Here is a 24,853-nt window from a genome sequence, read left to right on the forward strand (position 1 = left end):
TTCTTTAGAAGCCTCTGGGAGCCTGCTCTAAAGCAGCACTCGCCTGGCAACAGGTTGTCTCTTTCTCTCTCCTCTCAGCTAAAGAATAGAGTAAGATAATGGAGGATCTGAAGAGAAAATCAATTTTGAACAGGAAAAAAAGGAGTAATGGTATCCATTTGTTACTTTCAGTTCTTATTACTAAATTCGAGTTTACATCAACTATGGCCAGGAATTCTTTCTCGGAAAGCAAGGTTGCACTTCCAGCAAAGTCATAGCGGGAGCTACTCCAAGGAAATTCCCACCTATAATGCAATCACTCAGTCTATTAGCCACTCTAACCTCTGAACTAGGGGTTGCCAACCCTGCAGGAATTGAAGATTCACCTCCCGGACACAACACCCCGGGAGAAAAAATAATGGCAGTAAAACAAAATTGTGTGTTTGTTTCATTTTCTTTAAACACTTCTGTTTAATTAGTTATAAACATATTGGAGATGGCGGGGGGGGGCGGGGGTGGGGGGGGGGCGGGTGGGGGGGAAAAAGGTTGTTTGACTGACAGTCAAGAATCATCTAATCAGGTAACAAAGAGTCTGTTCGCATTCCGATTGGCCGTGGGAAGGCACGGCGCTGCGAGGATGGACGTGGCAGGCGACCAATGGCGGGAGAGTGGGGGCGGGGCAGTTGGCGGTCATGTGATGACACCTCCAGGTATACGTCCAACCAGAGTTGGGAACCCTACCCTGAACAGTGCTGTAGCCTTTTACCCAACACCGATATCAGCCAGATCAGACCAGACAACGAGCTGCTTGATTTTAATACCCACATAAAGTTAGGTACGTCCAATGTGAATTATATTCAAATGCCAAAATAAAATTGGAAGCACCTTCTTGTACTGAACAGTTGGTGTCGATGATAATGCATTATGTATTCTGAATCAAACAGAATATGTGGCTCTATTGCTACGATCCTCCAATCATAAAACTAATACCTGACCATCACTAATGTTTCACAATGCTTAATATTCAAACATTGACCTGAAAATAATGGCATGTTTCTACAGTAAATGGTGCAGAAACAATCCTTTAGTCACCAGTGAAATAAGAAATGAAATCACTGTCCTTTTTTTTTGTCTATTTACAGTTAAACAATTCTTTGTCTTTTCTCGAAGTATAATCTGTTAATGTTCTACTTACAGGAGGTCCTAAGTCGCCCTGGGAGCCCTTGTTGCCTGAAACTCCGGGGGAGCCTGGGACACCTGGACTTCCCTATGAAGCCATTAAATGCAAAGTTAATTTCACAGCACAGATGCACAAACTGCTTAAACAACTCGATTCAGACCGATTTGGGGCATATAAAGAGCTTGCATCAAAACCTGGCATGTCACAGGGGAAAGGAAATGATCGTTTAACTTTATAAAAATATAAGAGGAGCATCAGGAAACTTAAGGCTTTCAAAGTGAAGTGTGTCAACGACCTCATTTATACTTAATTATTATTTTGAGTTTAGAATACGTGCTGCTCTTTATGAAGCATAAAATGTTTCAGCACCATGTGAAAATGTTGTGTATATAAATCAAAAAATGAAGAAAAACATTTAAAAATCAGAAGTATTAAGCTTTTAAGTATAAATTAATCTTTTTAAAGTCTAAAATGAATGTTAAGAATACTCTTTCTAGTTTGTAACTAAAGGTGGCTGTGCAGCACATTTCTACAAGGAGAGAATTGTATTTTGTTTAGGATAAGTTGGTTGTAAAGTGTGCAATATTAGACTAATAGTGCAGAATACACTTATTGAAAACCAACACATACGTTTTAATAACCAGGAATTTAACTGATGATTTTGTCAACTAATCCAAAAGGCGAAACAGGATAAATATTCTTGATAAAGAAGGTGGTCCTCGCACAATAATTATACCTCACAGTCCCTGGTGCTTTTAAAACTCAGCTATACCTTATTGTGATGACAGCATTACTGACTAAAAGAGATAGGGCTAGATTTTCAGTTGCTTACGCCAGCAGTTAGCGCCTTAAGAGAAGTGATTTTCGGGCGCTATGCGTGTAGCGCCCGGGCGCAGCGCAGTTTGCGCCCCGCCCCAAATTAAGTTGCCCGTTAGCGCCGGCGCAAAGTTTAGCGGCCGCCCGGATGCGCGCGCAGAAAATGACGTCACATCCTCGTGTAATGCCCTTTGGCCGCCCCGAATCCAAACTTCAGTCGGACCGCCCCATTGTGCGGCTGGCGTCCAGAGCGTTTGTACAATGGAACGCAACACACCCTGGGGAGCGCAAATTAAAGGGCACTCCTCCTGCACTATAAAAGGCAGTCTGCATGTGTTGTGTGGACGGATCCAGTGTGTTGTTGTGAACGGTGTATTTATGTATCCGGCCGCCTCCTCCTCCTCCTCCCCCTCCCCCTCCCCCTCCTCCTCATCCTCCTGTTTTCCCCCCCAGACTCTGCCTTTGAAAAAAACACATGCACCCTTCCCCTTTAAGAGCTCACTGGCACCAGAGTGTCTGCCGTGCGCTGCGCCCGAGCTCGGGTGTTGCGCTCTGCACCGCCGGCTTAGCGCCTAAAGATAGTAGTGGAACGCCTCTTTTAGCGCTCCACCAACCTCTTAGGGCGAAGCCACTGAATTTCCAGCAACGGGGCGCTACTTTGGGGCGGGCGCTAACTTCGGGCGGGCGCTAAGGTTAGCGCCCCAAAACTGTCTATACTGAAAATCTAGCCCATAGTTTTTAAGGAAGTGGGGAGACGTTAATATTTAATATTTATAGAAGACGACCGTCAGCTGTTGACTGTGCCATTCTTTAGCAATGCAGTTGGGGGGAATTATAAGAGAATGCAGGCAAGATGGTTTCTAATTGCAAAGCAAGAGATCACTGGTCTGCAATGAATCAAATATATTGCAAGCAAATAACACGATACAGCAGAGAGAGACATGAACTATAAATAGTTATGATGAGAAAGGAGCTATTTAAACATGAGCATATTGAATTAAAAAAATGAACAAATGCAAAGCAGATTACTAACCATGGAGGACCTCGTTTAAATGCTCTGGAGCAAATCCCAAGCACTTTTTGCAACCAGTGCGGTTTTAAGACTTAATTTGTCAAAATGTCAATATTCTGGATCTTTTACAAAGCCTGGAAGAATTAGACTGAACACACCGCCCATAAAATTGTCTGTATTTATTTTCTGCTGTTAAGTTAAAGTTGCTAAATTTCCTAAAATGTTACAAAGTCTCTAAATAAACGCATTAATTTATTGAAGCTTCTGCTTGCGATTAAATACAAATAAGAATTGTCTTTGTATAGTTTGCAATATTTGGAATCTGTGTTTTATTAACTTAAATTAACTGGGAACCCAGACAAGATTACATTTGAATGTTGAATCCTATTTTTGTGCAGACGTAATTCAAAATGAAGAGTGTTGGACTCTCACTCGGAAGAGACCTGATCTGAGCAAATATCCCAACTTTGAAGTAGCTCTTTAATAGGAAAGGAGATGAAAATGTTGGCCAAGGTGACCAATACAATAGTCATCTGTTTGATAAACTTTGGGCAGCACATTGACTGATATTGTGGATGATCCCAATGCTAGACTGGAAGAAGATTGGCAGAAAGGTGATGGTGATCTTGACTGCGACAGGTTGGCTATAGGTGTCCATGCTGCCTGAAGCCTGAAGGGGCAGTTGTCCTAGGTCATTGCCAGTTGCTGCGACTTAAAACACTAACCCCCATTGTTAATTTTTAACTTGACTTGGCTTCCATAGGTCACTTAAGAGCCTCCCAAAGCTTGTACTGAAAGCTTGCATTGCAAGAGACCCTTAATATGTCCCCTCTATGTTTAAAGAAAAAAGAAAAAAAATGCTGCAATTACTGGGAAATTGAAACAAGAGCAGATAATGCTGCAAATATACAGCAGGTCAGTCAATGCCTTAAAGGGAAAAGGGAGGTTATCATTCAGGGTATAACCGGTCAGGATTAGCCTTTCAATTACAGTCAGCTTCCTTGTGACTTTGCAGAAAATATTTGAGTCATTTTTTTCCCCCAAATGCTCCCACGTTTTAATACAAAAAATTTTAAATATAACTTCACCACCCTTTCACTGCCTGATTCAATAGTAACTTTCGAAGGGAATTGGATAAATACTTGAATTTGCTAGGCTACGGGGAAAGAGCAGGGGAAGCGGGATTAATTGGACAGTTCTTTCAAAGAGCCGGCACAGGCACGATGGGCCGAATGGCCTCCTTCTGTGTTGTATTATTCTATACGTTTAAATTTAAATAAATACAAAAAAAACTAAACAATGTTGAGAAAAAGCAAAGTAGAATCGAAACCAACACTAAAAGGTACTGAAAAAATTAAAATTAAAAAAATATACACAATAAAGCATCTGCCCTTTAAAATCTCTGACACCCAAACGTTCCCTTTATGTCGAATCTAAATGGGTGAGCAAACTGGAAATCACACTGTGCCTTATTTACATCTACGATCCAGGCTGAAAATAGTATTATGGGTGGAGCAAAGAAAACATTTTTAAAGGATGGTAGCTCAAAGATTTACCTCGCACAAGATAACGAGGCCCAAGAGATTTGCACAATATGCACTTTGGACTGTTCACTATTAGTAAAAAGAGATTATCGTGTCAAAACCAGATGAGTTCTTTCAAAGAGATCCTCCATGCTCTGTCATTATACACTCATTAAAATGCAAAGAGGATATGAAATCAGCTTGCTCACATACTTACATTTAGCCAACTTGAGCAGGGCATCAGGCTGAACAAGCATTTTAAACCATTCCTTATACTGTTGCTTATGTCAATCGATGCGCCTAGTCGTGTGCAGACATGTCATCTTTGCTTTGAGGGAAACAAATTTACTTCTACTCGATATTTAATCTGTCGTTTAGTAATTAACTTTTGTCAGGGCCCTGAAATTGAGTAAGGAAACCTACAACAACGTAACTACAAAATGTGGGAGACCAATATCGCAGCTGCACTCTCCAAAGGATATTTTCTCTGAATCCAAGAGGTTGAGGCTTTGTGAAGTGCGTGAAGCAGATGTACAGTCCTGTAACTCGAACCAGGAGCACAGCACTAACACCCTACTAATTTGCTTCTATAGCGAGTGACAGACGAAAGTGGCACGAGCGCTTAAAGACTCATTGGGGGGAGGGGGAGGGCAGCTTTGACTTTGGGCAGTAGAGTAAAACAGGGTATATGGGATCAGCCCCCGTTACACATCTCTCTCCCCCGCCGCCGACTTTCATTTCCTTGGATAGTGCCAGAGGAGGGAGGCTGGGTCCAGGTGTGTAAGGCACTGAGATTAACAATTACTGGTATTTAGTTGTCGCTGGAATATGTACAACTGTATTCAGTTAGAAAGCTTATGGAGAAATGTGAGTTCATGCAGCAACTGGCAGAAGCAACAGAGAGACTCAATGGTGGTAAATAATGGCAAATAACTTGCAAAATGTCTGCATTAGAATGAGTGATAGGGGTTGCAGTGACTATAACTGGAGTTACAGATGTAATATCTGCCAAGTGCCACATTAAGACATGTTAGCTACTTTTTTTAATGTATAGGTACCATCATTCATCTCATACCTTTGGTCATTCTACTAATTGTGTGTTACAATAAAATGGTTTAACTGGATTTTTCTATATAATTTCTAAATCATTTTCTTCACTTGTTCCACCAAGTTTTTGCTTAACAGTTCAATAGATTTCTAATGTGTGAACGGTCTGTCTAATTGTTATCCAATACGGCAGTTTTCAGCCGATCGTGTTAATCATGCCAATCTGCATGCCAAAGGGCTGCGACTTTTAGACTTGCCCTGGTGCTTACTGAGCAAGGTTCATGTATGGAAAATAAGTCCACAAATACTTTTTACAGAGGGAAGGTGAAAGTGGGAGCCCCTGAGGAGGGTGTGATAGAGGTTAACATTGTGATAAATATTCAACAACAAAAATCCGTAAAAAAGTTACTGGGGCTGAAAAGAGGAAAGACGTCAAGTCCATGTGATTATCGATCCCAGAATATTGAGGGAGGGGGGCAGTGGGGTATTAATCACAATTTTCTAAAGATCTTTGGAAAGTTAAAAGGCAAAAGAGATAAAACAGAAGTGCAGTGACCTACAAGGCTACGGACCAAGAGCAGGAAAGTGGGATTAGGCTGGAGAGCTCTTTTTTGGCCAGCATGGACACGATGGGCCGAATGGCCTCCATCTGTGCCGTAAACGTCTATGATTCTATGCCAGTCTATTTAACCTTACCTCGGTGGTTGGCGAGCTCACGCTCATGGCACAGAGTGCACGTTGGGAAATTGGGTGCAAGGGTCAGCTGGCCACAAAGGATTAATTTTAATGGACAGAAAATCTCCCGCCTTCACACTTGAATTCTTGATGATTGCTCTGTGCCGGAAGGGCGAATGTTAAAATTTACTCTCTAGGGTCCATTAAACGGGATGAAATGAGTCAATCAATCTCAGAATAAGGGTAGGCCATCAATGTTCCCCGTGATTTTTTTCTGGCCCTGCGCAGCCCCTTTAAGGGGCTGTGTGGGCCGTTCAGAATACCGCGCATGCGCGGTTTTTACAATGGCAAGCCGGCTGCACGGGATCCCCTGGACCACTGCATGGCCACACAGCTAAAAGGGACCATTGTTGACCATTTAGGACTGAGATGAGGAGAAATCTCTTCACTCAGAGGGTGGTGAATCTTTGGGATTCTCTACCCCAGAGGGCTGTGGAGGCTCAGTCGTTGAGTATATTCAAGACAGAGATCGATAGATTTTTGGATATTAAGGGAATCAAGGGATATTGGGATAGAGCAGGAAGGTAGAGTTGAGGTAGAAATTCAGCCATGATCTTATTGGAGGGAGTGCAGCGTAGGTTTACCAGAATGATACCCGGACTCCAAGGGTTAAATTACGACAAGAGATTACACAAATTAGGGTTGTATTCCCTAGAATTTAGAAGGTTAAGGGGTGATCTGATCAAAGTTTTCAAGATATTAAGGGGAACAGATAGGGTAGATAGAGAGAAACTATTTCCGCTGGTTGGGAATTCTAGGACTAGGGGACATAGTCTAAAAATTAGAACCAGACCTTTCAGGAGTGAACTTAGGAAACACGTCTACACACAAAGAGTGGTAGAAGTTTGGAACTCTCTTCCGCAAATGGCAATTGATGCGAGATTAATTAATTTAAAATCTGAGATTGATAGATTTTTGTTAACCAAAGGTATCAAGGGATATGGGCCAGAGGCGGGTATATGGAGTTAGGTCGCAGATCATCCATGATCTCATTGAATGATGGAGCAGGCTCGAAGGGCTGAATGGCCTACTCCTGCTCCTATTTCTTAAGTCCTTATGAACGGGTAGGCAGGTGTAGCCTAATCAGTGTGGGTTTGGAAAGAGCAGCTTATGCTTGACCAATTCAATGGACGCTCCATATAAGTATTTTAAGAAAAAATGTGATCAAGTGACCAAGGGATACTAAATATATTAAGTGAATTATTTTCTATGTTCATAGTGGAGGCTTTAGACTGTGTCCCAAACGCAGAAGTTGAATTTCTGGGAGGAAATAGAGATTTCAGACAAAGGCATGGAAGTTAAAAGAAGGCAAGGCACAAAGTTTGGATCGACTTCATGCAAAGGTACTTAAAGACGGAACTGGTGAAATCGACTGTGTCCTTTTAGGGAATCATTATAAAGAAGAGTCCCTGAGGATTGTAGAATAGCTAACACAACACCAATCTTTAAAAAGGGGGGCATAAGCATAGCATGGGCTCAAGAAGAGGAAAGATGCATGGACGAGTTAAGTTTAACTACTTTATGCAGATGGTGGTGAACATACAAAATGGATTGTCCAAGGAGGCAGATAATGTGGGAAAATTTAAGGATAATTGGAATCAATATTGAAGGAAGTGGGCAATTAAGAGGGGTCAGTTTTTGAGACCAGTTAAGTCTGCACGAGCATTTTCTGGTCCTGTATTTGTTGTCTTGTGTTTCTTTTTTTTATCATTTGAATGTAATGATGGCATAGGGGCAGCACGGTGGCATAGTGGTTAGCACTGTTGCCTCACAGCGCCAGGGACCCGGGTTCAAATCCGGCCTCGGGTGACTGTCTGTGTGGAGTTTGCACATTCTCCCCGTGTTTGTGTGGGTTTCCTCCGGGTGCTCCGGTTTCCTCCCACAGTCCAAAGATGTGCGGGTTAGGTTGATTGGCCATGATAAAAATCGGCCCTTAGTGTTAGGGGGGATTAAATACATGGGGTTACGGGGATAGGGCTTGGGTGGGATGGCTGTCGGTGTAGGGACCGGGTGCTAGGGTTTGGATGATCAGCCATGATCTCGTTGAATGGTGGAGCAGGCTCGAAGGGCCGAATGGCCTACTTCTGCTCCTATCTTCTATGTTTCTATGTTTCTATGTAACTGTTTCGCTGTTGAAAGTGAATTGTTGTGACAACATGTGTATTCCAAATAACCGGATCTACAACAAAACAAGAATCCGGCAAAAAAATAAAGTGGCCCAAGAACTTTCTTCCACTTAACAAAATATTATGCCTCTGGGTGAAAGAATGCATTTCACAATTTAAAATAAAAGTCAGTTCACCAGTGACGCATAAGATCAAAGAGTAGCAGTCCTAATTATGTAATGCCTGGTACTTGATCGGGTACAAAGTACGGCGTCTGATATGTGGAATGGAAATGGTGCAGGAGCTTCTCAGGATTTTCTGGCACGATTCCCTAGCTATACAAAAAAAACTTACCCTCCTACCTGGATACCCATTTGTTCCAACTGAACCCTCCGTACCTCTTCGACCCTGAAAAATTGACATTGTTAAATACTAATAACTCGCTACAGTACAGGGGGGCATGCAAATTTACTTACCACAGGCCCAGATGAGCCTGGCGGCCCTACAGAACCATCTTTACCCACTGGACCCTGGATCAAAAGTTGATTGCATAGGTCATTTAGTGATTTAAACAGAAGAGATTTTTTTTTTGCAAAAATAAACTCATGTACACCTATATGTTCCTACCCACAGGCAGTTCACTCAAATTCCAGATAAGACGACTTTCGCAAACGATAAAGTAAATTTTAGAAATTTTCACTCTCTGTTGAAGAACATTAAACGGGAGAATTTGCATTTCTATAGCGCCTTTCATGACCTCGGGACATCCCAAAGTGCTTCACAGCTAATGAAGTGCTTTGCAGTGTAGTCACTGTTGCAATAGGAGTGAGCCTTTGGCGTAGCGGTAGCATCCCCACCGCTGGGCCAGAAGGCGTAGGGTTTCGAACCCCACTGCACACAGTCCCGGCAAGTGGAGTCGGAGCTCCGGCTCTAAATTCTGGGTTGACATCCAGCGGGATACTTGCGTCCGTGGGTGGGTGTGGGTGGCCCCCCCCCCCCCTCGTATGGGTTGTGGGAGCCCGTAAAACCCTCCCGCCATAGGACTAACCACCCTAATGGCTGGTACGAAGATGGTTACGGTCACAGAAGGAGCGTTAATCGCGGCCAGAAATCCTTCCACCACTTCATACAGTTCCCCAAAGGGAACAGTATGAAGACACGTATGACGACGACTGTTGCAATGGAGGCAACGTGGCAGCCAGTTTGCGCACAGCAAACTCCCACAAACAGCAATGTGGTAAATGACCAGATAATCTGTTTTAATGATGTTGGTTGAGGGATAAATATTGGCCAGGACACCGGGGAGAATTCCCCTGCTCTACTTCCAATATTGCTGTGGGATCTTTTACGTCCACCTGAGCGAGCAGACGGGGCCTCAGATTAACGTCTCATCCAAAAGGCGGCACCCCCGACAGTGCAGCGCTCCCTCAGTACTGTACTGGGAGTGTCAGCCTAAATTTTGTGCTCAAGTCTCTGGAGTGGGACTTGAACCCACATATCAGGAATTCAGCTTTATGGTTAGTGGCCCTCACAGGATTATCAGTTCATTAATTTTAATATATAGAAAATTGTGGGGTCTGCGAAACTACGGCCCATAATTCCCGACATTCCCAGTTCATGACGTTCCCTGTCAGGAGTGCAAATTCCTAAAACCTACCCTTCTATAACGGCTAACTTCCAATGTATTGTATTGCATTATATTGTACAACATTTCTAAGTGTTATATACAGGCACCAGAATCATTTTATTTCCCTTATTATAATAGACCATTACTGAGTGTTCTTGTTGTGCTGGTGAACCACATTGGTTCACTCACCTGTTGCACCATGAAGTGATAGATTTGGGTCTTGCCCAGCAACCCAGCTGAAGGAAAATATGATACTTCCCAAGAGGAAAGGAAGAAAAACTTGCAAGGGCCGGCCGATTGGAAGCCCTTCTTTTCTGAACGGCGGTAAGATTCCGAGGTAACACATAACCCTCTCACGGACCTAGTCAAGAGCGGCAGCACCGAGGAAACAGTCCATCTCACACTCTCTTTATCGGGGAATGGATTCTTGAGGGACAGACAAATATGGTGAGAAAGCATAGGGGGAGGGGGCGGCTGGGTCGGGGGGGGGTGGGGGGAGATAGTGGAAAATGGACGATATCGGATCAGACACGAATCCCAATTTTCCATTCCATTGATCTCAAACCCGCGTTCTATCACTACTTGGTGCATTAGGCTAGATTGGAATGTGCTCACCAATCACATGACCCTTATCCATCCTTATATAAAAATCAAACTATTGATAAGGAATTATGATTCACTTTAACCTCCTGTTTTTTCCTTGATTGTTTCTCTTGATTTTTCTGATCTTTCGGTTTGAAGGATGAATGCTAATTCTATCTTCAGGAAACTGACTGGGGAGCAGTCATTGCGCCTATTGCTATTAATTTAGCTCTGGGGCTCAGTAATCCTTCTTAACCAGATCCTCTAATGACCTCATCACCTTTCAGCATTTAAGCACAAATATTCTACTAGAAATATGGGGAAAATAATCAATAGAATGATAAAAGGAATGCTTTAAGGAGAAGATCCAATGGTCCTTATCTTTTAACATTTGCTTCTGAAAAATAAAGATCTGCATTGAATTTAAAAAAGAATTGCATATGATTTGGAAAAAAAAATCAAGTTGCAAAAATGTTGATGTCCTCCTGACGGGTCCAACGCCTTCGCAACAGTTCCGATGGTGCTTTTAAAGATTGAATGCAACATGTTTCAAGCACACTGTTGAACTGCTTCTATGGCAGCAGCTCCCAAACCCGTGACCTCCACCAGCTCAAAGGACAAGGGCTGTAGGCACAACACCATCACCCGCAAGTTCAGACTCCATTCCGACTTGGACATATATCGGCCGTTCCTTCATCGTCGCTGGGTCAAAATCCTGGCACTCCCTACCTAACAGCACTGTGGGAGCACCTTCACCACACAGACTGCAGCGGTTCAAGATGGCGGCTCGCCACCACCTTCTTGAGGGCAATTAGGGATGGGCAATAATTGCCAGCGATGCCCACATCCTCAGAATAAAGTAAAAAAAAGAGTTGAGGATAAGACCATTGCAGGTTTTTATCCTTTAAAAATAATCATTAATATTTTCTGCTCTAATTCTTAAAGGGACCATGATGAGGTTCCATGTAATGATACTTAAGACTTGGCAGCATGTGATTCATATGCACAGTCAATAGAACTTTCTAAAACCCTATCTGATTGGAAAGGCCACCAAGTTTAATTGACATAATATAGTATCTGAATACTATATATAAGAGAGCACTGCATATTAAAATCTTAAGAGTACTAACCAATGGTATCAAGTTCAAGACAAAACTACACGAGGGTGAAATGCAACTTAGGCGGCAGTGCACAATGGCCGACAGCCAATCCGTTTTACACTCCGCCCGGTTTGCTTTTCCATTCATTTCCAATGAAAAATCGGCTGGGGTATAAAACGGGCAGCTGATTCGTCAATGCCCGTTTTGCGCTACCTCCCGAGGTGAATTTCACCTCCGATGTTTCCAGAGCTGTGCGGCGTGAAGGATTATTGTGGCACATTTCTATAACAATCAGTCAGTGCTCAAGATCGGTAAAGCATCCGCTGCATGACTCAAATCTCTTGTGGATTTCAATGCTGGCTCTGCAATAGATATGGACCTAAAAGTGGGTCACGCGGCAACCTAGTAATTATTTTGAGAGAATTCCAAGTCTGCTTCCTTAGCCTTACCCTTTGACCTGCCGAGCCGTCGCGTCCTCGGGCCCCTTGTGCTCCTGGCATACCCTGGACAAGAGAAAAAGAGAAAGAATTCGACACTGTTGCCAGGTGCAGTGAGCCAGAGGGCATTCTCAATATTCTGGCATCTGCAGTGAAATCCAAGCCATACGGATGCGATGAAGAGCCCCTTCTTTTGCTGGCTGTTGGGGTTCAATCTGAAATGGGTTTGGGCAGTCTGAATCCAGCTTCTAATGGGCATGTTTTTAGATCTTTCTTGAGGTGTAGCTGAGGCACATTGTTGGGGCATAGCTCCCAACTGGTCCCGGCGTGCTTGATGCCGACACACTGAATCTTGAAATGGAGATGATAATGAGCAGCAAAACGGGAACAAACAGAAACTCAAAATAAAGGGAAGACATTAGGAACTGCTGCAGTCTTGGTGGGTATAAACACCAGGGGGTTAAAAAATCTCCGTCGGGGCGATCACTCGCCGAAATTTCGGTAAAAACTGCCGAGAAACGGCATAAATGGTGAAGTTGTGGCAGGAGATGAGGGGAAAAAAAACCCTGCAGAAATTCCAGGCCCACACGTTGCCGCACTGACTTTATTCAGATAAGAAAGTCTCAGATTTGGTCCCTGGCCTATGCAAATGAGCTGATCGCAGCTAAGGGACTGGTGATAGTGGTACAACCGGCCTTAATGTCCTGAACTACAGGGATACAAAATAAAAGAAAGGACTTGCATTTCTATAGCATCTTTCACGACCTCATCATGTCCCAAAGCGCTTTACAGCCAATTAAATACTTTTGAAATGTAGTCACTGTTGTAATGTAGGAAACGCAGCAGTCAATTGCACACAGCAAGCTCCCACAAACAGCAAAGCGATAATGACCAGATAATCTGTTTTAGTGATGTTGGTTGAGGGATAGATAGTGGCCCAGGACACCAGGGAGAACTCCTCGGCTCTTCTTTAACATAGTGCTGTGGGATCTTTTACATCCACCCGAGCGGGCAGACGGGATCTCAGTGTAATGGCCCAGAAATTCGGGTCTCCACGGGTGAGTACGCACGGGGTACTCACCCGTAGGCCCAACGGAAGTGCCGGTTTCGTGCATGCACTGCGCATGTGCGGGAAACCGGAACTTCCGTTCCCTTGAAAGAAGGGGTTCAGAGGTGGAACGCGTGCGCCGGAGAGGCGGCGCGTGTGCATTGAACTTACGTTTTTTTTCCAGGTTTCTCCGGGAGGGTAAGTCTCCAGGAGTTACACATGTAAAAAGCAGGCGTAAGGCCTGCTTTTAACAAGGTAAGTGGTGAATTAATTAAAATTAAAACATTTTTTCCACAGGTTTATTATTTTTAAATATTTTAAAGAAAAGTAAGTTTATTTTTAGCCCCGTTAGAAAATGTAATTAATTTTTTCAAAAATTTAAATTATTGTTTAAAATAGTTATTTTATATAATTTATAGTTATTTTAAAAATGTGATGTTTTTAAAAAAATTTATTGGAAGTTTTAGGGCTTATAGTATTTATGGTTTTGACAGCTCTTCCTGTCAATTTTATGAATGGGCATTTCCCTGCTACCATTGGCTCGCCATGGCCCACATCGAACTAACTGCGCCCCTGGGATACGCAAGCACTGCGCGCCGGCAGTTGGAGCAGGCCCAGGCTCGGAATCCCACGTGGGCCCACAGTTCAACGACCGGCGCGCTAGGTAAGTGCAGGTTGGAGGCTTACACCCGCGGGAAGCCTCCGACCCGAATTTCTGGGCCAATGTCTCATCTGAAAGACAGCACCTCTGACCAGTGCAGCACTCCCTCAGCACTGCACTGGGAGTGTCGGCCTAGATTTTATGCTCAGGTCTCTGGAGTGGGACTTGAACCCACAACCTTCATGACTCCGAGGCGAGAGTGCTGCCCACTGAGCCACGACTGACACTGTTTCCATTCCTGATCGCTATAAAACATTGCTTTGCTGGAACTGTGTTTACTTGATTATTAGATGAAGGCGGAAATAAGATTTGGCTGTGATAGCTCCCAGAATCATACAACCTTTTGGCACTCACTTGGGCAAGGTACTAGCAGGCTGCCACTTGTGCAATTGTGCCCAAACATGAGTCAGTGCTTTCAAGAATGGATGGGTTAAGTAATTAAAGAAAAACTGTTTGAGTCTAGAAGCTTGACTACAAACACAGACTACACCCACATCAACCAGCTGCAAGTCAGTTACCCCTATATGCACTTACAATAATACATTTTAAAAAGCTTTTGTTCAAACAAGCAGGGCATCTTATGCAAGACAGGACTAGCAATTTTTCCCATCTGTCTGGGAGATGCCTGCAGCTATGGAACTGTTAATAGACGATCTCCAAACATAGAAATAACTAGCATTACATTTGTTCTGCCTTACCAAACAAATTCTAGTAGAAATCTACATATTCTGAAACAATATGCTACAAACATGCAGAAAGATTTTTAAGATGTAAGTTGCGTAAAAGGAATAACTACAATTAAGTAATATAAAATAGGATAGTATCATCAAATTAAATGCATACCTGGTGGCCCACAGGGCCAGTATCTCCTTTTTCACCCTTTTCACCAATGCTGCCCTAACAGAATTAATAAAGACACATAATTCAGACCTGAACTTTCAGCTTTGTTAAGCATTAACAATAAGGGGGGAAATTTCCTCCCTGCATTATATACGGTGAAACTGTACATGTGTTTACATAGATCGGGTTTACAATTTCATTCTGCGCATCACAACTCAGTAAAAACCTTCTGCTCTGGTGGCAACTGCAAGATAGAAAAGGGAAGGGACAACGGGGGTGAAATTGGTCTTTGCCAGTGATGTGAATCGGGCTCACCTCAAATTGGCAGTCCCCAATTACACCACCCCCCCATCCCCATTTACACCCCCCATCCCCATTTACACCGCCCCCCATCCCCATTTACACCGCCCCCCATCCCCAATTACACCACCCCCCCATCCCCATTTACACCCCCCATCCCCATTTACACCGCCCCCCATCCCCATTTACACCGCCCCCCATCCCCATTTACACCGCCCCCCATCCCCATTTACACCACCCCCCATCCCCATTTACACCACCCCCCATCCCCATTTACACCGCCCCCATCCCCAATTACACCACCCCCCCATCCCCATTTACACCCCCATCCCCATTTACACCACCCCCCATCCCCATTTACACCGCCCCCATCCCCATTTACACCACCCCCCATCCCCATTTACACCGCCCCCCATCCCCATTTACACCGCCCCCCATCCCCATTTACACCACCCCATCCCCATTTACACCACCCCCCATCCCCATTTACACCGCCCCCCATCCCCAATTACACCACCCCCCCATCCCCATTTACACCCCCATCCACACCACCCCCCATCCCCATTTACACCGCCCCCCATCCCCATTTACACCACCCCATCCCCATTTACACCACCCCATCCCCATTTACACCGCCCCCATCCCCATTTACACCGCCCCCCATCCCCAATTACACCACCCCCCATCCCCATTTACACCACCCCCCATCCCCATTTACACCACCCCATCCCCATTTACACCACCCCCCATCCCCATTTACACCGCCCCATCCCCATTTACACCACCCCCCATCCCCATTTACACCCCCATCCCCATTTACACTGCCCCATCCCCATTTACACCGCCCCCATCCCCATTTACACCGCCCCCCATCCCCATTTACACCACCCCATCCCCATTTACACCGCCCCATCCCCATTTACACCACCCCCCATCCCCATTTACACCCCCCCATCCCCATTTACACTGCCCCCATCCCCATTTACACTGCCCCATCCCCATTTACACCACCCCCCCATCCCCATTTACACCACCCCCCCATCCCCATTTACACCACCCCCCCATCCCCATTTACACCGCCCCATCCCCATTTACACCACCCCCCATCCCCATTTACACCGCCCCCCATCCCCATTTACACCACCCCCCATCCCCATTTACACCACCCCCCATCCCCATTTACACCCCCCATCCCCATTTACACTGCCCCCCATCCCCATTTACACCACCCCATCCCCATTTACACCGCCCCATCCCCATTTACACCACCCCCCATCCCCATTTACACCCCCCCATCCCCATTTACACTGCCCCCCATCCCCATTTACACTGCCCCATCCCCATTTACACCACCCCCCCATCCCCATTTACACCGCCCCATCCCCATTTACACCACCCCCCATCCCCATTTACACCCCCCATCCCCATTTACACTGCCCCCCATCCCCATTTACACCGCCCCATCCCCATTTACACCACCCCCCATCCCCATTTACACTGCCCCCCATCCCCATTTACACTGCCCCCCATCCCCATTTACACCGCCCCATCCCCATTTACACCCCCATCCCCACTTACACCGCCCCATCCCCATTTACACCGCCCCATCCCCATTTACACCACCCCCAATCCCCATTTACACTGCCCCCATCCCCATTTACACCACCCCCATCCCCATTTACACCCCCATCCCCACTTACACCGCCCCATCCCCATTTACACCACCCCCAATCCCCATTTACACTGCCCCCATCCCCATTTACACCACCCCCCATCCCCATTTACACCGCCCCATCCCCATTTACACCACCCCCCATCCCCATTTACACCGCCCCATCCCCATTTACACCACCCCCCATCCCCATTTACACCCCCCATCCCCATTTACACTGCCCCCCATCCCCATTTACACCGCCCCATCCCCATTTACACCGCCCCATCCCCATTTACACCCCCATCCCCACTTACACCGCCCCATCCCCATTTACACCGCCCCATCCCCATTTACACCACCCCCAATCCCCATTTACACTGCCCCCATCCCCATTTACACCGCCCCCCATCCCCATTTACACTGCCCCCCATCCCCATTTACACCGCCCCATCCCTATTTACACCCCCATCCCCATTTACACCCCCATCCCCATTTACAACCCCATCCCCATTTACATCCCCATTTACCCCCATCCCCATTTACACCCCCATCCCCATTTACACCCCCATCCCCATTTACACCCCCCATCCCATTTACACCCCTATCCCCATTTACACCCCCATTTACCCACCCATCCCCATTTACACCCCATCCCCATTTACATCCCCATTTACACCCCATCCCCATTTACATCCCCATTTACCCCATCCCCATTTACACCCCATCCCCATTTACATCCCCATTTACACCGAATCTCCATTTACACCCCCATCCCCATTTACACCCCATCCCCATTTACATCCCCATTTACACCCCATCCCCATTTACATCCCCATTTACACCCCATCTCCATTTACACCCCCCCATCCCCATTTACACCCCCATCCCCATTTACATCCCCATTTACCCCCCACCCCCATTTACACCCCATCCCCATTTACAACCCCATCCCCATTTACACCCCATCCCCATTTACACCCCATCCCCATTTACCCCCCCATCCCCATTTACACCCCATCCCCATTTACACCCCATCCCCATTTACACCCCCATCCCCATTTACACCCCCATCCCCAGTTACACCCCCATCCCCATTTACACACCCCATCCCCATTTACACCCCATCCCCATTTACCCCCCATCCCCATTTACCCCCCATCCCCATTTACACCCCATCCCCATTTACACCCCCATCCCCATTTACACCCCATCCCCATTTACACCCCTCATCCCCATTTACACCCCTCATCCCCATTTACCTCCCTCATCCCCATTTACCTCCCCATCCCCATTTACACCCCATCCCCATTTACACCCCCATCCCCAGTTACACCCCCATCCCCATTTACACACCCCATCCCCATTTACACCCCATCCCCATTTACCCCCCATCCCCATTTACCCCCATCCCCATTTACACCCCATCCCCATTTACACCCCCATCCCCATTTACACCCCATCCCCATTTACACCCCTCATCCCCATTTACACCCCTCATCCCCATTTACCTCCCTCATCCCCATTTACCTCCCCATCCCCATTTACACCCCATCCCCATTTACACCACCATCCCCATTTACACCCCATCCCCATTTACACCCCTCATCCCCATTTACACCCCATCCCCATTTACACCCCATCCCCATTTACACCACCATCCCCATTTACACCACCATCCCCATTTACACCCCTCATCCCCATTTACACCCCCCATCCCCATTTACACCGGCCCCCCATCTTCTATACCGTGGATAAGAGAAATCGGGCATGATGAAAATGGGCTTGCGATTCGCTCCGATCCCGATTCGCTCCGATCCCGATTCGCCACGATCCCGATTCGCCACGATCCCGATTCGCCACAAACCCGATTCACTACAAACCCGAATCCCTATGATCCCAATTCGCTACAAACCTGATTTACTGCGAACCCGAGTCACCTGATTCACTAGATGCTCGATTGGCTACAAGCCTGATTCACTAGAAGCCTGATTGGCTACAAGCCCGATTGGCTACCAACCTGATTCACTAGAAGCCCAATTGGCAATGAGCCCATTTCGTTCTACTGCTCAAAGACCCCTTTTATACTCAATCAGTTCTAACAAGGGAAGCATCAAAAGTCTTCAATGAACATCAAGATGACTTCATGCAACTGATGCTGTGTAGCCTATCCCCGATGGAGAAAGAATATGAGCTCACCGGAAGTCCTTGAATCGAAAGTCCACTTGGTCCTTGGGGGCCAGGTTGTCCCTGGGATCCGGTAGAACCTATCTCACCACGGAGACCTTCAGAGCCCTGTCACAAAATAAAGGGAGACTTAACAGATACATTTTTACAAGTGAGTGATGTTAAATAATTGTTGACGGCTGCAGTTCATCATCTAAGTGTATATATTGTAACACTAAACTCCTGGTGTGTAACACAAACATTTGGACGATCAGTCATCATTAAAATGAATCACCAGGAAATCGGGAGCGCTGCAAAGTTGTCGCTCTGACATCAATCCATTGAATGAGTCTGCGATCGGAGTGCAGCCTTACAATATCCACCCGATAGAGTCCAGGCATTTAGTAGAACATTCGAGCTGTGCTTTTGATGATGTGTGAATTTTTTTTTTTAAAGGAAAAATATAAATCATTTCTTCGATTGGTTTCAACGATTTCTAGTAGCTTTGTGAAGGAAACTCTTACCCTTTGACCTGATTCTCCCCTCTCCCCTCTCGGGCCTCTCAAACCTGGGCCACCCTGTAAAATACACATTAACATGTCAACTGAACAAATGTAAGCCATACACGCGTACATAAGAAGCTGCGAATGCTGCAAATCGGAAATAAAAACATAACATGCTGGAAATACACATCAACATCTTTTCTTCAAATGACATCGAATGTACAGCACAAAATCAGACCATTGGACCCAACAGGTCCGTGCCGGTGTTTATGCTCCACACGAGCCTCCTCCCACCCCTCTTCATCAAATCCCATCAGTATAACCTTCTATTCCTTGCTCCCTCATGGGTTTATCTAGCTTCCCCTTAAATGCATCTATGCTCGTCGCCTCATTCACTCCCTGTGGTAGAGTTTCACATTCTCACCACTCTCTGGGTAAAGAAGTTTCTCCTGAATTCTTTATTGGATTTATTAGTGACTGTCTTATATATTTATGGCCCCTAGTTCTGGTCTCCCCCACAAGTGGAAACATCTTCTCTACGTCTACCCTATTGAACCCTTTCATAATCTTAAAGACCTCGATCAGGTCACCCCTCAGCCTTCTCTTTTCTAGAGAAAAGAGCCCTGGTCTGTTCAGTCTTTCCTGATCCCTCTCAGTTCTGGTATCATCCTTGTTCATCTTTTTTGCACCTTCTCCAGTACCTCTAAATCCCTTTTATAATATGGAGACCAGGTCTGTGCGCAACTCTTAAGTGTTGTCTAACCAAGGTTCTATACAAATTTAACATAACTTCTCTGCTTTTCTAATGCTATTCCTCTTGAAATATTAACCCCAGTGCTTTGTTTGCAATTTTATGGCCTTGTTAACTTGTGTTGCTACTTTCAATGATTTGTGTATCTGTACCCCTAGATCCCGCTGCTCCTCTACCCCATTTAGACTCTTATTTTCCAAGGAGTATGTGGCCTCCTTAGTCTTCCTATCAAAATGCACCACCTCACACTTGAAATTCATTGAAATTCATTTGCCAATTACACGCCCATTTGGCATATTTATTACTGTCTTGTATTTTGTTGCAGTCTTCCTCAGTCCTAACCAGGCCTCCCAATTTGGTATAAATTCCCCCAAACTGTAAAGAGAAATAAGACATATTAATGGGGTTTGTGTGTAGGCCATTCCCCAGAACATCTTCAAATAACATTCCCTAGATTTACATAGAATATACAGCACAGAAACAGGCCGCTCGGCCCAACCAGGCCATGCCAGCATTTATGCTCCACTCGAGTCTCCTCTCATCCTTTCTCATCTAACTCTATCAGCATAACCCTCCCTTCTCCCTCATATGCTTATCTAGCTTCCCCTTAAATGCATTCATTCTGATGTAGTGTCTACACTCAAAGTGCTAACCTGTCTTCCCATTCCAGATGCAGATGGACCTGCAGTGCATATCCAGTATTTTACCGCAAGGATATAACATGTAATGGATAGAAGCAACAACATAGCGATGACTTGACACTGTGTGCTGAGTCGCACCGACTTGCTGTGGGTGGAAGGAGGCAGGTGTATGCGCATGCTCCGCTGCGCCATAGAGAGCTGTCAGTCTCAGCTCAGCCATCATGGGGATGTGCTGAATGGAGGTCAGGCTCTGACCCACAGAGTGAAATAGGATGGAGGCATCACCCTGGCAGGTTTTCCTCATGGGCTGGCAGGATGGCCTATTTCAGAGCTTCCCACCTTCTCAGATAGGGATGGAGCATGGACACCAAAACCTCACAATTTAATGGCTCATTTCCACTCTTCCATTCATGGCACAGGGGAGTGGACATTGGGGATGGAGGGTAGCGTGCCTGATTTTTTTGCCCATTTATTTTAATAGATAAAGAAGAATTTGCATTTACACAGCACCTTTCACTACCTGATTTCACAACATGCTTTACAGCTAATTAAGTATTTTTGAAGTGTAGTCACTGTTGTAATGTAAGAAACACAGCAGCCAATTTGCACACAGCAAGCTCCCACAAACAGCAATGTGACAAATGACCAGATACTCTGTTTCAGCAATGTTGATTGAGGGACAGATAGCGGCCAGGAAACCGGGGAGAACACCCCTGTTCTTCTTCGACATAGTGCTATGGGATCTTTTACGTTCACCTGAGAGGGCGGGCAGGGCCTTGGTTTAACGCAGCTCTCCCTCAGCACTGCACTGGAGTGTCAGCCTAGATTTTTGTGCTCAAGTCTCTGGCGTGGGATTTGAACCCACAACCTTCTGACTCATCGACTGAGCTGAGGCTGACACCAAATGTCAAAGGATGGAGAATGAAGCAGGCTGCGTAGCTGGTGCCAACACCCGATATGTAAACCCACCGCTGCGCAGCATAAACATTCTTGTTATAATTCTTCTGTAAATTCAATATCCCAAATGAACTGCACAAGAAGCCACATTCTTTGAGTTTTGATGTGATGCAGTAGAACAAAAATGAAAGAAAGTCTAAAAAATACAAAATCAACTGGTCGATTGATGGCGTTTTAACAGAAAAAAAAATACATTTTATATTAAAGATAAAAGCAGTGGGGTGAAGACGGTAGGATCCAATTGAAAGATCCAGATGTCAAGCACAACTGCTAACGCTTCGCTCTCACAATTCCTGGTGTTATTTCAAGCATTTTGATGGGTGTAAGAATAAGTCATTTGCTGTAAGAACTTGCGATAACTTGACCAAACTTAAAAAGTTGACCAAATTTAATATACCAGCATGCTTCGGGAGGTTGAGAGGTTGGTTCCTGTGGGAACTTTGTACGAAAACTGTTAATCAGACATGGAAGCAACAGACCCTGAGCAGGAACAAACGGTTGGGCGTTACAAAGGCAGGAACACCTTCAGGCAAATAGTGTGAAGGGCCTTGGGGGCCCACTGATAGGAGGAGGAACACAACTGCCGACCATTTGTCACACAGTTTGGGACACACGCGCACTGAGGTGCCTGCCCAGGTTTTTCGGGTATAAGAGATGCTGTTTTAAGACACTCGGGACTGTTGCAGTCGGGGAAGGTGACCTGGTCAGTTGCCAGTTAAAGTCGTACCTCTAGCCATCGCCGAACTGACCACTCGCTGGTGTTAGTATGAATGTAGTGTTGGCTTATTATTGCTTGATCTTAAAGTAAGGGAATAAACCTGTGTATGTTTAATCGGGAGTATTATATGCAACAGTTTTGTGTGAGCTTACTTGTAACTTCTTGCTGATTTTAAGTAAAAAGAAAGTTATTCTCAAATCCTTGTGTTTTGTGTTGTCTGTTCCACGGGTTTGAACTTTGGAAATTGTTGGACAGGTTAAAGGACAAGGGTGAATTTAAATGTCTTACATGGGATTACTGTGCGACAATTGGCTGACAGGTATTGAGTAGCCTCTTCAACATTCCTATATACTCATGTCATGTTTCCACTGTCTATAGACTTCTCCTGGATTGTGTCAAGACATGTAACTCAACACTGCTACACCAAACAACTCCACTTTTTTGCTCCAAAAATGAATAGCTTGCAATGTAATGTTTGAAACATCGTAATAGACATAAATATGATCAGAAAGTAGAACGATATTACATAGAATTTATTGCATATAAACAGGCTATTCGTCCCAACAGGTCCAAGCTGGTGTTTATGCTTCACACAAGCGAGGGAGGAGGAATTGCTGGATCTGGTTCTGGGGAATGAGGTAGGTCAAGTGGAGCAAGTGGCAGTAGGTGAACATTTAGGGAACAGTGATCATAGTATCATAAGGTTTAGATTAGCGATGGAAAAAGGACAGGGAGCAATCTAGAGTAAAAATGTTTAACTGGGGGGAAAGCAAATTTCAGTGGGATGAGAACGGATCTGGCCCGGGTAAACTGGAATCAAAGATTGGAAGCCAAAACTGTAATGGAACAATGGGCTGCCTTTAAAGAGGAAATAGTTCAGGTACAATTGAGGTACATTTCCACTAGGGGGAAAGGCGGGGCAACTAAAGTCAGGACTCCCTGGATGATAAAAGAGATAGAGAATACGATGAAGCAGAAAAAGAGCGTGTATGACAGATGTCAGGTTGCAAATATATCTGAGAATCAGGCTATATATAGAAAGGTCAGAGGAGAAGTGAAAAAGAAAATAAGAGGGGCAAAGAGAGGGTATGAGAACAGAATGGCAGCCAACATGAAAAGGTAATCCAGAAGTCTTCTATAGGCATATAAATAGTAAAAGGAGGGGTGGGGCCGATTAGAGACCAAAAAGGAGACTTATGCATGGAGGCAGAGGGCATGGCTGAGGTACTAATCGAGTACTTTGCATCTGTCTTCACCAGGGAAGAGGATGCTGCCATAGATATAGTAAAGGGGGAGGTAGTGGAGATACTTGATAAGATAAAAATTGATAAAGAGGAGGTATTAGAAAGGCTGGCTGTATTTAAAGTAGATAAGTCACCAGGAGCGGATGGGATGCATCCTAGGATGCTGAGGGAATTGAGGGAGGAGATCGCGGAGGTACTGGCCACAATCTTCCAATCCTCCTTGGATACGGGGGTGGTGCCAGAGGACTGGAGAATTGTAAATGTTACACCATTGTTCAAAAAAGGGTGTAAATATAAACCCTGCAACTACAGGCTAGTCAGTTTGACCTCGGTAATGGGGAAGCTTTTAGAAACAGTAATTTGGGACAAAATTAACAGTCACTTGGACAAGTGTGGATTAATTAAGGAAAGCCAGCACAGATTTGTTAAAGGCAAATCGTGTTTAACTAACTTGATTGAATTCTTTGATGAGGTAACAGAGAGGGTTGATAAGGGTAATGCAGTTGATGTAGTGTTCATGGATTTCCAAAAGGCGTTCAACAAAGTGCCACGTAATAGGCTTGCCAGCAAAGTTGAAGCCCATGGAATAAAAGGGACAGTGGCAGCATGAATATGGAATTGGCTAAGTGATGGAAACAGTGAGTAGTGGCGAACGGTTGTTTTTCGGACTGGAGGAAGGTATACAGTGGTGTTCCTCAGGGGTCGGTTCTAGGACCACTGCTTTTCTTGATATATATTAATGACTTGGACGTGGGTGTACAGGGCACAATTTCAAAATTTGCAGCTGACACAAAAGTATAGTGAACAGTGAGGAGGAGAGTGATAGACTTCAGGAAGACATAGACAGGCTGGTGGAATGGGCGGACACGTGGCAGATGAAATTTAACGCAGAAAAGTGTGAAGTGATACATTTTAGTAGAAAGAATGAGGAGAGGCAATATAAACAAAATGGTACAATCCTGAAGAGGGTGCACGAACAGAGAGACTTGGGGGTATATGTGCACAAATCGTTGGAAGGTGGCAGGGCAGGTTGAGAAAGCAGTTACGGGATCTTGGGCTTCATGAATTGAGCTATAGAGTACAAAAGTGTGCAAATTATGACAAACCTGTATAAAACACTGGTTCAGCTCCAACTGGAGTACTGAGTCCAATTCTGGGCACCACACTTTAGGAAGGATGTGAAGGCCTTAGAGAAGGTGTAGAAAAGATTTATGAGAATAATTCCAGGAA

At 45.2% G+C, this 24,853-nt stretch overlaps 1 protein-coding gene across 4 annotated transcripts in view; it reads right to left on the reverse strand.

Moving 5' to 3' along the window:
- Positions 1-24,853, reverse strand: part of col14a1a (collagen, type XIV, alpha 1a) — a 278,665-nt gene that overhangs the window by 27,230 nt on the left and 226,582 nt on the right. For 3 of the 4 annotated variants that reach the window (XM_085993692.1, XM_085993690.1, XM_085993693.1), the window contains 6 exons: positions 19,334-19,387; positions 18,843-18,938; positions 14,696-14,749; positions 12,156-12,209; positions 8,874-8,927; positions 1,175-1,246 (listed from right to left, as the gene is read on the reverse strand). In XM_085993692.1, the coding sequence (XP_085849818.1) occupies positions 1,175-1,246; positions 8,874-8,927; positions 12,156-12,209; positions 14,696-14,749; positions 18,843-18,938; positions 19,334-19,387 (384 nt within the window). Of the gene's footprint in view, positions 1-1,174; positions 1,247-8,751; positions 8,806-8,873; positions 8,928-12,155; positions 12,210-14,695; positions 14,750-18,842; positions 18,939-19,333; positions 19,388-24,853 lie in introns of all 4 variants that reach the window. The other variant, XM_085993691.1, reaches the window with a different exon arrangement.

Source organism: Somniosus microcephalus, chromosome 7 (assembly GCF_052327205.1).
Source record: "Somniosus microcephalus isolate GS21.2 chromosome 7, FLI_Smic_1.0, whole genome shotgun sequence".
NCBI lineage: Eukaryota > Metazoa > Chordata > Chondrichthyes > Squaliformes > Somniosidae > Somniosus > Somniosus microcephalus.